At 54.3% G+C, this 12368-nt stretch overlaps 1 protein-coding gene across 2 annotated transcripts in view; it reads left to right on the top strand.

The window, feature by feature from the left end:
• Window positions 1-5489: 5489 nt before the first annotated feature.
• The window catches only part of IL3RA (interleukin 3 receptor subunit alpha), a 41839-nt gene continuing 34960 nt past the window's right edge, over window positions 5490-12368 (top strand). The window contains exons 1-2 of one of the 2 annotated variants that reach the window (XM_077145749.1): window positions 5490-6069; window positions 9598-9701. In XM_077145749.1, coding sequence (XP_077001864.1) covers window positions 6044-6069; window positions 9598-9701 — 130 coding nt within the window. In that variant the 5' untranslated portion in view covers window positions 5490-6043. Of the gene's footprint in view, window positions 6070-8386; window positions 8608-9597; window positions 9702-12368 lie in introns of those variants that run through there. The other variant, XM_077145750.1, reaches the window with a different exon arrangement.

Genomic DNA, 12368 nt, shown 5'->3' with positions numbered 1-12368 from the left:
TAATTAAAAAAAAAAATCACCGTGCCTCCCACTCAAAGCTTCCCCATTGCCTTCTATTTCTGGACTGTCCTTGAGTGGTCCTGACCACTGAGGCTCCCCTGGGACAGCAAGTGGAGTTTCACAGTGTAACAGGTGCCCGGCTAGCAGTGGTGTCGGCTGAGCCAATCCAGGTCCGTTTGTCTTGACGCTAACAGAATTTAGAAACAAGATGGTCATTAGCAATAAACAGTAAGGTTTATTAAAGAGAAGTAGGGAGAGGATGCATTAGAGGGCTCAGGGACATGCCATGAGTGTGGTGGACCAGCTTGCTTTACAGGAAAGTTTTGTTGGTAGCCACTTTCCGTCGCCACCGTTGAATACTGGGCGTGTTCTCTGTTCCAGGAGGAGACAGCTAGGGAAAAGGTGTGGTTTGTTGTCCAACCCCTAAAATTTGTCTTTGGGCAAATGGTTAACGGTCTTTATGACCCTATGCTTACTATTATTAACAAATAATTGGTTTGGGGCCCAGAATGTTACATGTTTTTGATGGTGTGGGGACATTTGGGGGCTTTAGGGGAAATTCTTGTCCCTAGAAGCTTGCAGTTGTAGTTTGCACTTTGCATTAATTTCTTTGTAGCTAGATAAGACGAGAGGGACTTGCAGTTGTCTGTTAACTCTTTCCAAGCTGAGTAGACATCTGGGACTTGCAGATGTCCTATTTTAGTCTGATTTGCCAGCACAGGAGCCCCAGGGATGCTTAGAATCCTCTCCCCTGCTTTCAGTTTCCTAAGGACCAAGTTTCCTTCAAGGCTAGCAAGCAGCGAGCAGGGGTCCAGAGCCTTCTCCATTTGGGTCTGCAGATGACTCACCTCCCCGAGCGGGAATGAATGAAAGTACCCCAACAGCCGGGACAGCGTGGCAGAGACTCAAGGAAACACCTCCATGTGTCCACAAAGGAGAGGGGCTGGGAAGTTCCTGGACTCAGGCTGGCCTGCAACAATTGACCAGGAGATGCTGGGAGAAACTGCCGGAGCATGTGATGGAGGACGCATTGCATCCCACCGCACCTTAATCCAGAGCATCCTCGGCTCAAGGAGAGGGGAGACGCCGAAGCTTGCCTGGTGCTGGAGCAGCACTTTGGAGCTGAGAAAGAAGGCAGGACAGGTTGTTTCCAACTCCAAGGGCCCTGCCAGTGTTCTCAGCCAGCCTTCCTTTGAGCCTCACCTTTCTGAGGGCAAAAATTCCTGACCTCAGGGATTACCCAGTGAAATGCTAAATACTCCATCACCAAGGGCTGGGGACTCTCAGCTTCACCACGTGTCACCCCTCATCAGAAAGAACAGGGTGGGGACGTGCTGGAGTTCAAGAAAGGATGCCGAGAAGTGAAGCAGAAGCATCTTGGAGCTTTTTTCTCCCGTGGGCTGCCCGTGCCCCAGGACCTTTGCATTGACTCTGCCTTCACTGCTTCTTCCAAGGTTCCCCAAGAGGGAATTCACGAGGGAGTGGACCCGTTGGTAAGGATGAGTGGGAGAGTCCAAAAACCTTCCTCAGGCTTCAGAGGACAAGAAATTGCCCAAAGGAAAGAGAATTTGGTCAGGGACTGGAAGACAGAGAAGCAAACATGGATCCAAGGGCCTCTGGAGTCCCAAGAGAACCAGAAGGGTCTTTGGATTTGGGGCAAATCCAGGAGGGTCTGTGGGTCTCAAACCTTCCTCCTGGGAACAAGTCAGAAAGTGGCCCAGGGAGTTCCAAAGTCCTTTCTCTCCCGACATGACTCTGTGGCATCCGTGTCCACCCCACGGTGAATGACCAGAAGGTAGCTGGGAAGTGATGTTTAATCGTTCCCTGCAGGAAGTTTGGGGGGTGTGCACAAAGTGTGGGAGTTTGATGATTACCACAAATCACACGACAGAGAAGCATCGTGAGAGCGTATTTGCCACCAGAGACCCTTCTCAATTTCCCGTGCTTCACCCTGAACGGACGTTTCTCAACCCAAATTATTCTCCCGGCCCTGCCGCTGTGTCCAGAGAATGCCTAAAGACCTTCTTTGGGTTTTTTTCAATCTCAGGTTGGAGGTTGCAGCTCTGAGCAGCATTGGAGAGCAACACGTTGAGGTCTGGAATCCACTCTTGTAATGAGGGAAGTCAATGAAATGCTTTGCCCACCAGACATACTTCCTGGTTTTTCAGTTTTATTTTGATTGCAGTAAAATAGTGCATCATGGAGCATTTGGGGACAATAGAGCCATAATTATTAGGCTCCTGCGATGAATAAATAGTAGCCAAAAACTGGAAAAACCCAAGCATCCTTCAGTGGACAGACGGATAAGTGTGTGGTCTATTTATATAATGGAATATTATCTGGCCATAAAACAGAATGAAATTCTCATACACGCTGCACCATGGCTGAGCTTCCAAAGCATGCCATGAGTGAGAGACACCTGCAGCCAAATACCACGCAACATGGGATTCTAATTATACAGAGTCCAAAACAGGCAAATCCACAGAGAAAATGAGTAACTCAGTGGAGGCCAGGGGCCTGTGTGTGGGGTGGAAAATGGGGAGGGACTGCAAAAGGGTACACGGCTTTTTTTTGGGGGGGGGAGGGTTGACAGATGTTTTGGGAGTAGATAGAGGTGATGGTTGTGCAACATCGTGATTGCACAAACACCCACGGAATTGCCCACTTTCAGAAAAGGGTGGGTTTTGTAACATGGGAGCTTGTAAAGCACGATGAAGCTGTTCACCACAGAATGTGATTTTTATCAGTGGGCTAATTCTAGATGGGAGATCCAGGGCTGTGCAGGCTGGGGGTTCAGGGGTGCTGGCTAAGGGGTGTGGGGTGTTTTTTTCGGGAGTAACGAAAGCGTTCTGAAATGGATTGTGGGGATGGATCTGCAGCTCGGAGTGTTCTAAAATACCTTGGAAGTGTGCTCTTTAAATGGGGGACTTGCACGATGTGTGTCTTTTGCAGAAGGAGACAAAAAAGCACAGAGAGAGGAGGAGGGCTATGGAAATTAATGAACAGGTGTTGAGAGTGTTTGCAGCCATTCCATCCCATGTGCAGTGGGCTGGGGGCCTTGTGGCTGGGATTCCCACCTCCCCCCGCCCCGTCTGTAACATTTAGCAGCTCCAAGCATCTCTGGGGCCTCGAAGGGGACATGGCCGGGCAGCATTCGCCCACAGCGTGGCAGGTGCAGGGGCCTCCGGGCAAGATCCAGCCACAGGGGACACCCCGGGAGACAGGGCGAAAGTGGGTCACCCCAGGGAGGTCCGAGAGCCAAGCGGAGAGCTGGGTGTCCAGGGCTGCAGGGCCGAGAACTCAGTCAGTGCCCCCCACTTGGGGAGCCGGGCCGAGGCCCCTCCAGGCGAAAGGGGCAGCCACCGGCCACAGATGGGACGGCTATGGGGGACCCTGCGCCCCACATGCAATGGGCCGGGGATTTGGGGTCAGGAATCAGGGGACAGTCCATATCAGTGACATTCATGGAAGCTCTGAGGAGGGGGCATTGGAGACCCCCGGGGGCATGGAGCTGTCCACCCCAGCTCCCACCCCTGCCTGCCCTGTGTCCCCGGTGGCTGAGGCAGCCGAGAAGGGACCCCTCCCCCTACTGTAAAGATGCTCCCACTCACAGGGGCCAGGGACTCCAGCTTATCTTGTGGGGGGACGTAATCCAACTCATAATGATGGGTTCCCGAGTGCGTGGAACGGGACGTGGGAGCACACGGCCCCAGGGGGTGGTCACGGGGTGACGGGGAGCTACCCACCTCCAGGAGAGAGACCTGAACCCAGGAATTCCCAGGACGAGGTGGGAAGGATGGGGCAGTTGGCGGGGAACACGGGCCGGTCTGGCAGTCCAGCTTGGGGAACGGGACCCCGAGCCTGGGCTCTACTTGGGGTGGCTTCCGAGCCTGCGAAGAATCCCAGAGCCCAGTTTCGGCACTGAGAACCCTGGCGGGAGGGGGGGTTCCCTGAACCCCAAACTCCCTGCCCGTCGCTGCTCTACCCTATGCGTCCGTTTCCCAGGTCCCCACGCCAGCGGGCAGCGGCTTCTGGGGAAACAGGGAAGTTGAAGCCCGCATCTGGCCCGGGTCGTGCAGGGGACAGGATTCCCAAAAAGGAAGTGCCCTCCCTCCCCGAAAATGCCTCGGTTCTCTCTTTGCGCCATCTGGAGAAGCCTCAAGAAAGGGCGTTTTCAGAGCAAGTGTTGGCTGGTCCTGTTTGTGAAGTTTTGCTCGTTTCTTGTTTCACAAATGCGCGTCTGTTCGTGGTAGAAAAGAGACAAGAAAAGAGAGGGTCGTTGGCAAAGACCCCCGAGGGTGGCGGGAGGTTGGGGAGCTGCAGGGCCCGTGTGGGGAACAGAGGGAGGCCAAGAAGGGATGGAGAAATTGGAGCAGACAGGGGGGCACAGCCCAGGTTTTAACTGTCCTGGAAGGGAGGGGACCCCCAAACGGCTGTGTCGTGCTCTGACCTCCACAAGTGTGATGGGGCCTGATTTGGAGAAAAGGTCTTTGCAGGTGTGATGAAGCGAAGGCTGTGGAGAGGAGCCCATCCTGGATTCCTGGTGGGCCCCACATCCAGGACGTGCGTCCCTCCGGGAGGAGAGAAGGTGAGGGGACGAACCCTAACTCAAACCAAGGGACACCTGGGGTGTCTCAGAGCTGGAAGAGGCAGGAAGAGCTTTCCCTAGAGCATTCCCAGAGACGGAAAGAGGGACAAAAGGAGAAAGGATGGAGAGAAGACGGAGGGCCACCCCCTTTTCTCCTGGAGCGAGAGGGGAGGTTGTCTTTATCTGACTCACTCTCAGGGCTCCAGCCACGCCTCACTTATCACTGGCCTGAGCAACTGGGGGTCTCAGAAATGATGGACACAGGGGGCACCACCCTGAGGTCAGTTTTGCCTCCTTATCTCTTGACAGCACCCCCGGTTCTGCCCAGCAGCAGCCAGGACCCTCCTGGCTCACCCTCGCTTTCCACTGGAGCCCTCTCACCTGGCTGGTTGCCCCCACCCTCTGGGGCCAACACACCTGAATCCTGCACCTGCCCACCTGCACTGCCATACCTGGTCTGCCCCCCCCCCGCCCCGCTCACCCCACAGCCCCTGAAGTCAGTGGACCGAGCTCCTTTCCCCCTCATCCCACCGAGCCCACCTGCCAATGATCCTGGACCCAAGGGGACCGGAAAGCAGCCTCTCCACCCCCCTCCCCGCTTCCCGCATGCACGACGTGCCCTGGAAGTACCTGAATTCTTGCTAGGAAGTACATTCTCCCAGGTGAAGGAAGAAGGTCCTTCCTACTGGGGGGAGAGGGAAGCGTTCATCTCTGCTCAGGCAAGCCATTGGTGAGTGATGGAAACAGAAACGGAGCAAACAAAAACAACCCCGCCGGTCTTGATGGGCTGAGGCTGCAGGGAAGGGGGGAGATGGGCTGTGACTGCGGTGCAATGGCAAGTGCGAGGGGTAAAGAGGAAGGACGCGTTGGCAAAGCTCCCGCTAGGAAGTGGGGAAGGAAGAGCAGGCACTGGAAGGGAAAGCTGGAGAAGCTGCCACCATGCTGTGGGCAGGTAGCTAATCCAGGGTGAGGGGCGTTTGCCACAACAATGGGAAGGCACATTACCAGGAGGCTGGGACCCCGCACTCATGCTTGCCGGGTGAATTTACCACTGCAGGAAATTGCCCAACGCTTTTTGGAATTGGCGGTAATTATAATTATAGCAAACAGGAACACTCGCCAAGAAATGAGAACAAGAGAGTAACGCGTCTGTTCATCCTTTTAAGAGGGTCCCAAAGAGAGCTCACCTCTTCTCCCCTCTCTGCCCGCCGGCTTCCAAGCCCAGCGAGAAGGGGGTCCCTTCACTCTGTTACAGACCAGATAGGGCGCTCATTGGATGGGATTTTTTTGGCGGTGGGGCCCCACCCAGAGGCTATTTTTAAAAGCCTGAATAAGGAGCAGAAGCTTCAGTTTCTCTTTGGAGAGTTCCTTCCCTACGGCCAGCCGGGAACGCCACGCAGAGCTCAGGAACCTGGAGAGGGCAGTGACAGAGGCTCGGAGCTCCAGACCGGCCCAATGGGACCCTCTGGCCAGCAGCCAAGGTAAGATCCTGAAGGGGCTGTGGGATGAGAGGGGCACTGTGGCTGCTCTCCCAGGAGAGTGGCCGGGAATGGACCTGGTCTCCCCAGGCGGCTGCTGAGCCCAGGGATGTAAACGGATCCAACCCCGGGAGATATGCACAGCATTCCAAAGACTCGTGATGCACCGACAGTTTTTAGGCAGGTTGCATGTTGGCATGATGATATTTTGGCTGTTTACGGGGTTAGGTGGGATGTATGGGCAGTCCTGAGCCTGCCGCTTTTTGCACCTTTTTCAATGTGGCACCCGGAAGATTGGAATGCTCACGTGCGGACTGGGTTCTGTTTCTCTTTGGGTGCTGCTGGGGCAGCCCACTGGGACCTCCGGAGGGGGCTGGTACCCCCAGCCTCGGGTTACTACCTTTCCCAGCTTCTCAGGATCTCCCGGAGAGCGTGTGTGGCCTCAGATCCCGCCCAGAGCTTTATGCACGTTAGTCAAAAAGTGGAAACAACCCAAATGTGCATGGAAGGATGAATTTGCTGCATCCACATAAAGGGATATGCCCTTCAGCCATAAAAAAGAGCACAGTTCTGACCCATCCGACAGTGGGAATGAATCTTGAGGACCTTATCCCGAGCAAAAGGAGCCAGACGTAAAAGGACATATGCTGGACGATTCTGTTTATATGGAAAGTTCAGGATGAGCAAATCCCCAGACACAGAGAGACCAGGGGTTGCCAGGGGAGGGAGGCAGGGGATGGGTGAGAGGGTCCATTTGGGGTGATGAGAAAGTTCTGGAACTAGATACAAGTGGTGTTTTCCCAACACTGTGAAGGCACTAACTGCAACGGAACACTGTACGTTGAAATGGCTAAAATGCTGCATTTTAGTTATTTCAAAAGAAATCATTAATTTTGACAAATCACAGGGACACCTGGGCCCCAAAGAGGCTGAGGACACATTTTGGGCAGCATCTCGGTAATGGCGAGGGGAGGGTCACGGCATCCCACCGAATCACTTCCCCATCATCTCCCACCAGGTCTCACGCCCACAACCCCGACACCCCACCCCAAGCTCATCTTTATTCCTTATTCCTTATTTTGGTCGGTCTGGACCACCTTGGAAAAGTGGGCAGGGCTCACCTGTATAGGGCTCAGCTGTGTAGGGCTCAGTGTGTAGGGCTCACCTGTGTAGAGCTCACCTGTGTAGGACTCACCTGTGTAGGGCTCAGTGTGTAGGGCTCACCGTGTAGGTCTCACCTGTGTAGGGCTCGCCTGTGTAGGACTCACCTGTGTAGGGCTCAGTGTGTAGGGCTCACCTGTGTAGAGCTCACCTGTATAGGACTCACCTGTGTAGGACTCACCTGTATAGGACTCACCTGTGTAGGGCTCATCTGTGTAGGACTCACCTGTGTAGGGCTCAGCTGTGTAGGGCTCAGTGTGTAGGGCTCACCGTGTAGAGCTCACCTGTGTAGGACTCACCTGTGTAGGGCTCAGTGTGTAGGGCTCACCTGTGTAGAGCTCACCTGTGTAGGACTCACCTGTGTAGGGCTCAGCTGTGTAGGGCTCAGTGTGTAGGGCTCACCGTGTAGAGCTCATCTGTGTAGGACTCACCTGTGTAGGGCTCAGTGTGTAGGGCTCACCTGTGTAGGGCTCACCTGTGTAGGGCTCGCCTGTGTAGGGCTCAGTGTGTAGGGCTCACCGTGTAGAGCTCATCTGTGTAGGACTCACCTGTGTAGGGCTCAGTGTGTAGGGCTCACCGTGTAGGTCTCACCTGTGTAGGGCTCGCCTGTGTAGGACTCACCTGTGTAGGGCTCAGTGTGTAGGGCTCACCTGTGTAGAGCTCACCTGTATAGGACTCACCTGTGTAGGGCTCACCTGTGTAGGGCTCACCTGTGTAGGGCTCTCCTGTGTAGGGCTCAGTGTGTAGGACTCACCTGTGTAGAGCTCACCTGTGTAGGACTCACCTGTATAGGACTCACCTGTGTAGGGCTCACCTGTATAGGACTCACCTGTGTAGGACTCACTGTGTAGGGCTCAGTGCGTAGGACTCACCTGTGTAGAGCTCACCTTTGTAGTTCTCACCTGTGGGCCAGGGTGGCTCAGCTTTGGATTTGGCTTCCTGCTACAAGGAGGGTCTTCCCAGGAGGAGGAGGAGGCAGCATTCCCGGCTGAGCCGTGTCTTCCCTGTGCTCGCTGGGACACGACCCACCTGGTTTACCCCACGTGCCCTCCCCAGGTGGGGGCTCTCAAGGGGCCTGAGCCCCCCTTCCCCACAATCTGTGCTCCCTCCAGCTCAGGCACCCCACCCCAACCTCATGACTCAGCTTCCCCGAGGCTTCGCCGCTTCTCCGTAAGCTGGGCAGAAGTGACACGGGATGATAGATGCTCCTCCTTCGAGCGAGCAAAGTGGAGGTCTGATTGCATGAGCCCCCCAGGCGTCAGGGACCTGTCCTGGGAGCTTGGGGTGCTCACAGACAACCGGGGGGCTCAGGAGCACCCACACTGGACACCCCCACGCACGAGCTCCATTCAGCCTCCACCCTCCCTTCATTCCATCAAGGTGAGCTCCAGCCGGCGTTCGTCCCGTTCTCATTTAAAATGCCCTTCTTCTGTCCACCCTGCATTTTTTTGCATTGATTTTGAGTTTTCAAATATTGCATAGAGAAGGTTTTTTCTAAGGGGAGAGCGAGGTGGGGAGCTTAAATGCTGCCTCTGCGGTGAGTGCCTCGCTTGCTTCACCCCGATCCTGGCCCGTGAATAGAAATTTGTTGCAAAACATCTGTCCCCGCAGATGAAAACTTTTATCCCCTTGTCCCGGAACGAGCCTTCTCTGGGGATTTGGGGGGTGGGTTGGTGCCTTCTTCAGGAAGAAGGGTTTTGGGTATCTTCTTGAGCCACACTGTGTGAAGAGTGGTACTTGTTGGGACCCCTGACCCTGGGAGACGGCGTGTCCAGCCCAAACCTTGGATTTGGACTCGAAGGCAACCAATCCCTGCGGCTTAAGACAAACTGGCGTGGGGTGTTGTCACAGCAGACCCACCCCCCGATACAGGCGTTGTCAGGGTGCCAAATCTCCCCGGGCTTTCTGGGGCTCCCGGGAACGGATGGGGGAGCACTGAGGAGCCCCTTGGAGTCCCGCAGCCGGCTGCTCCCATGCGCGTGGAAATCCAGTCCCCGGGTGCCACGGGAGCAGAGGGGGTCACACGGCATCCTGCCAGGCATTCGAGACAGCGCCCAGCCCCGGCTGATGGCAACTCCTGTTCAGGAAATTCCGTCTGCCTCGATTTCATGTTTTTAATTCAACTTCCTTCCCAAGCTTTGTCATCAGAATGTTTCCTGGTATGCCCTTTCCCGGTTTCTGGATAAGGCTCGAGCGGGGAGTGTGCTAAATCCGCAGGCCGGTTTCCACATGTGCAGAGACACACACAAATCTCCCTCTTCACTCATCTCTCTCTCTCCTGCAAGGAACTATTTGCTCCAGGAGGCACTCATGAAGGAGCCCCCAGCCCCCCAGCTACATCCACGCCGTAACCCCCTCTTCTCTTTGCAGCTCACCCCTGCCCCCCCTCCCCGCGGGAGCTGTGTCCAGGATGCCTTTCCTTTGGCTCACTGTGTTTCTGATGACCCTGGTCCATCTGCAGCCAAGCAACCAGGGTAAGCACTGGACTGAAATCCGCCACGGTGCTGCGGTCCGTTGGGGCATTTTGTTGTTACGTGAAACTTTTTTTTTTTAATTTATTTTGCAATTGGAAGAGATCCTACAGAGATCCCAAGTAACTTTACCCTGTGCCTCCAGAAGATTACACCTTGCGAAATTGTACTACAGGGTGATAAAAAAGTTCGGGAATCAGATAGGGGTGGCGGTTGTGAAACACTGTGAGTGGCCGTAAGGCCGCCGCGGTGTTCACTTTAAAATGGCTAAAATGGCAGCTGTTTTGCAGAGAGGAAAAATGAAAACAATAGCATGCGATCATGTCCAGGATGATGGAACCACTCGGGCCAAACGGTCAGGGTGTTTTGATGTAGGGCAGAGGATGGAAGCGTTGGCTTCGTCCCTAATTATCCTTTGGATATGGCCAAGGACACAGGGCATCGCAGATGGAATCGGGTTCGATTCGGGCCTCCCTGTTCCATGAGGTGTGTTCAGAGGCGACGACTCCAATCCCCTTATTTTCCACTTGCCTGAAACAGATTCACGGACGTCACAAAGTAACACCTCCCTTCTCTGGTGGCCCACCCATGGGATTAAATAGTCATGATGACTCATAATTCAACAACTGAATACACAATATCGAGATCAGGTGATCACATTCAATATGAAGAAGACAAAAGCCTGGTTAAAATTCCCAAGCCGCCCGAGTCCGCCTCCCGCCCCGCGGCAGGTGGGGGACAGGTGGCGTGGAAGGATGGGAACCAGAGATTGTTTGGGAGGAAGCAGGTGGCTGCCCAAGGATGACTCCAGCCTGGCCAGGCCCCACCTGCCGGAGCTGGTGCCCTCTCCACTGGCAGGGATGCTACGGCATTGAGGAGAGAGGGCAGTCCAGGCAAAGGTGGAGATGGGAAATGCAAAATGCCAGTACCGGTCGTACTGGCCTCCAGCAGTGACTGCTCAGGAAGCTCCTGGGAATCATGCCCCAAACCAGGGACAGGGGAAAACAAGGGATACCTACCAAGCTTTGGGTAACAGCCTCACAAGGTTCTGGGGCATCCCAAGAGAGTCCCACCATCAGCTCCCTTGGCAAGTGTATTAGTTAGGGTGATGTTAGCTACTGTAACAAGCATGCCATTTCTTAACGCATTAGAAATGTATTCGTTTCTCACAGAGTAACCCAATGCAGGTGATCTGCGCTCTACATCTTCAGGGCCCTCATCCCTGTGGCTCCTTCATCTGGATGAAGTGTGCTTTTGGTGGGTCAGGAGTGCAGGCATAATTGGACTGGAGTCTGGGTGCAGAGTCACACCTGGCTGTATCCGAGGTCTCGGCAGGGGTCCCTCTTTCAAGCTCGCTGAGGTTGTTTGCAGAGTTCAGTTCCTTGTGCTTGTAGGAATGAGGGCTCCATTTTCTTTCTGGTCATCAGCCAGGGGTCACTTTTGGCTTCTGGAGACACCTTCAGCTCCTTCCCTTGTGTTGCCCTCTTCCAAAGTGGAGGTTTGCTTTTCAAGTCCAGAAGTAGAATCTGTGCCATGTCCTCCAGCCTCTTTTAAGGACTTACCCTATAAGGTCAGGTCCACCTAGCATAATCACCTTTAAGGGAACTTCAATGTCAACTGCTAAGGTCAGACCCACCCTAGATACTCTGTCTTTGGGTTAACGCAAAGTCACCTGATAAGGTCAGGCCTACTCAGGATAATCTCTTTTAGAGGGTAACTCAGTCAACTGATAAGGTCAGGTCCACCCAAGATACTCTGTCTTTGGATTAACTCAAAGTCACTTGATAAGGTCAGGCCTACTCAGGATAATTTCTTTTAGGGGGTAATTCAGTCAACTGATAAGGGCAGGCCCACCCAAGTTAATATGCCTCTAGAGTTACTCAAATTCAACTGGTTTGGGACCTTAATGTCATCTGCAATGTCCCTTTTCCACATAATATAACCTTGTTATGGGAATGAGATGCCCTCAAATTTACAGGACCCACTCACATTCAAGGGGAGGGGTGTACACCAGGCAACAGGATTTTAGGGGGCCCATCTCAGACTCCTACTACCATGGCTACTCATGAAACACCTACCGTTCATCATCAGGAGAGACCTTTTCGGCAAGGACCACTCCAGCCTCTGGGCCACGCTGACCTATTTCCCCCAGCCTTGGTATGGTCGGTGCTAAACTGGGGGTCACACTGAAACAGCAAGGAAAAGCTCCACGGACTATGGCCCACTGGGTGTGGGGCAAGGTAGGACATCACGATCGTCAGCACCCACAGGTCCACAGGGAAGGAAAGGGGTGCAGCTACCAGAGGACAGGGGCTGGGTGAAAGTTGAGTCCACTGTCCCCTTCCCCTCACCAACAGGCTGCCCCAAAGTTTCAGCCTGCTGCCCGTTCCCATTTGCACCTCCCCAAGGCTGCTGTGCAGCTGTCACACACATATGCACAGCACTCATCCATGGCGAGCCACCCCAGAGAGCATCCCCACGCGACATCCAGCTCTGCCCCTCTCCTACACCCTGAGAACCGTGCATCCCCCAAGAACCATGTATCGCCCCCATCCAGTGGGTAATGGTGGGAGGAGAACTGAGTCAAGCCAGCAGAAACGTTGAAACTCTCTCTTATAAAAGAAGAGAAGGGGGGGAAACAGGCAGAGCCTCTATCTACGAGGACTGTCG

Source organism: Tamandua tetradactyla, chromosome X (assembly GCF_023851605.1).
Source record: "Tamandua tetradactyla isolate mTamTet1 chromosome X, mTamTet1.pri, whole genome shotgun sequence".
In the NCBI taxonomy this organism is placed as follows: Eukaryota; Metazoa; Chordata; class Mammalia; order Pilosa; family Myrmecophagidae; genus Tamandua; species Tamandua tetradactyla.
Note: the sequence above shows the minus strand (reverse complement) of the source record. Positions and strands in the feature narration are given on the sequence as shown.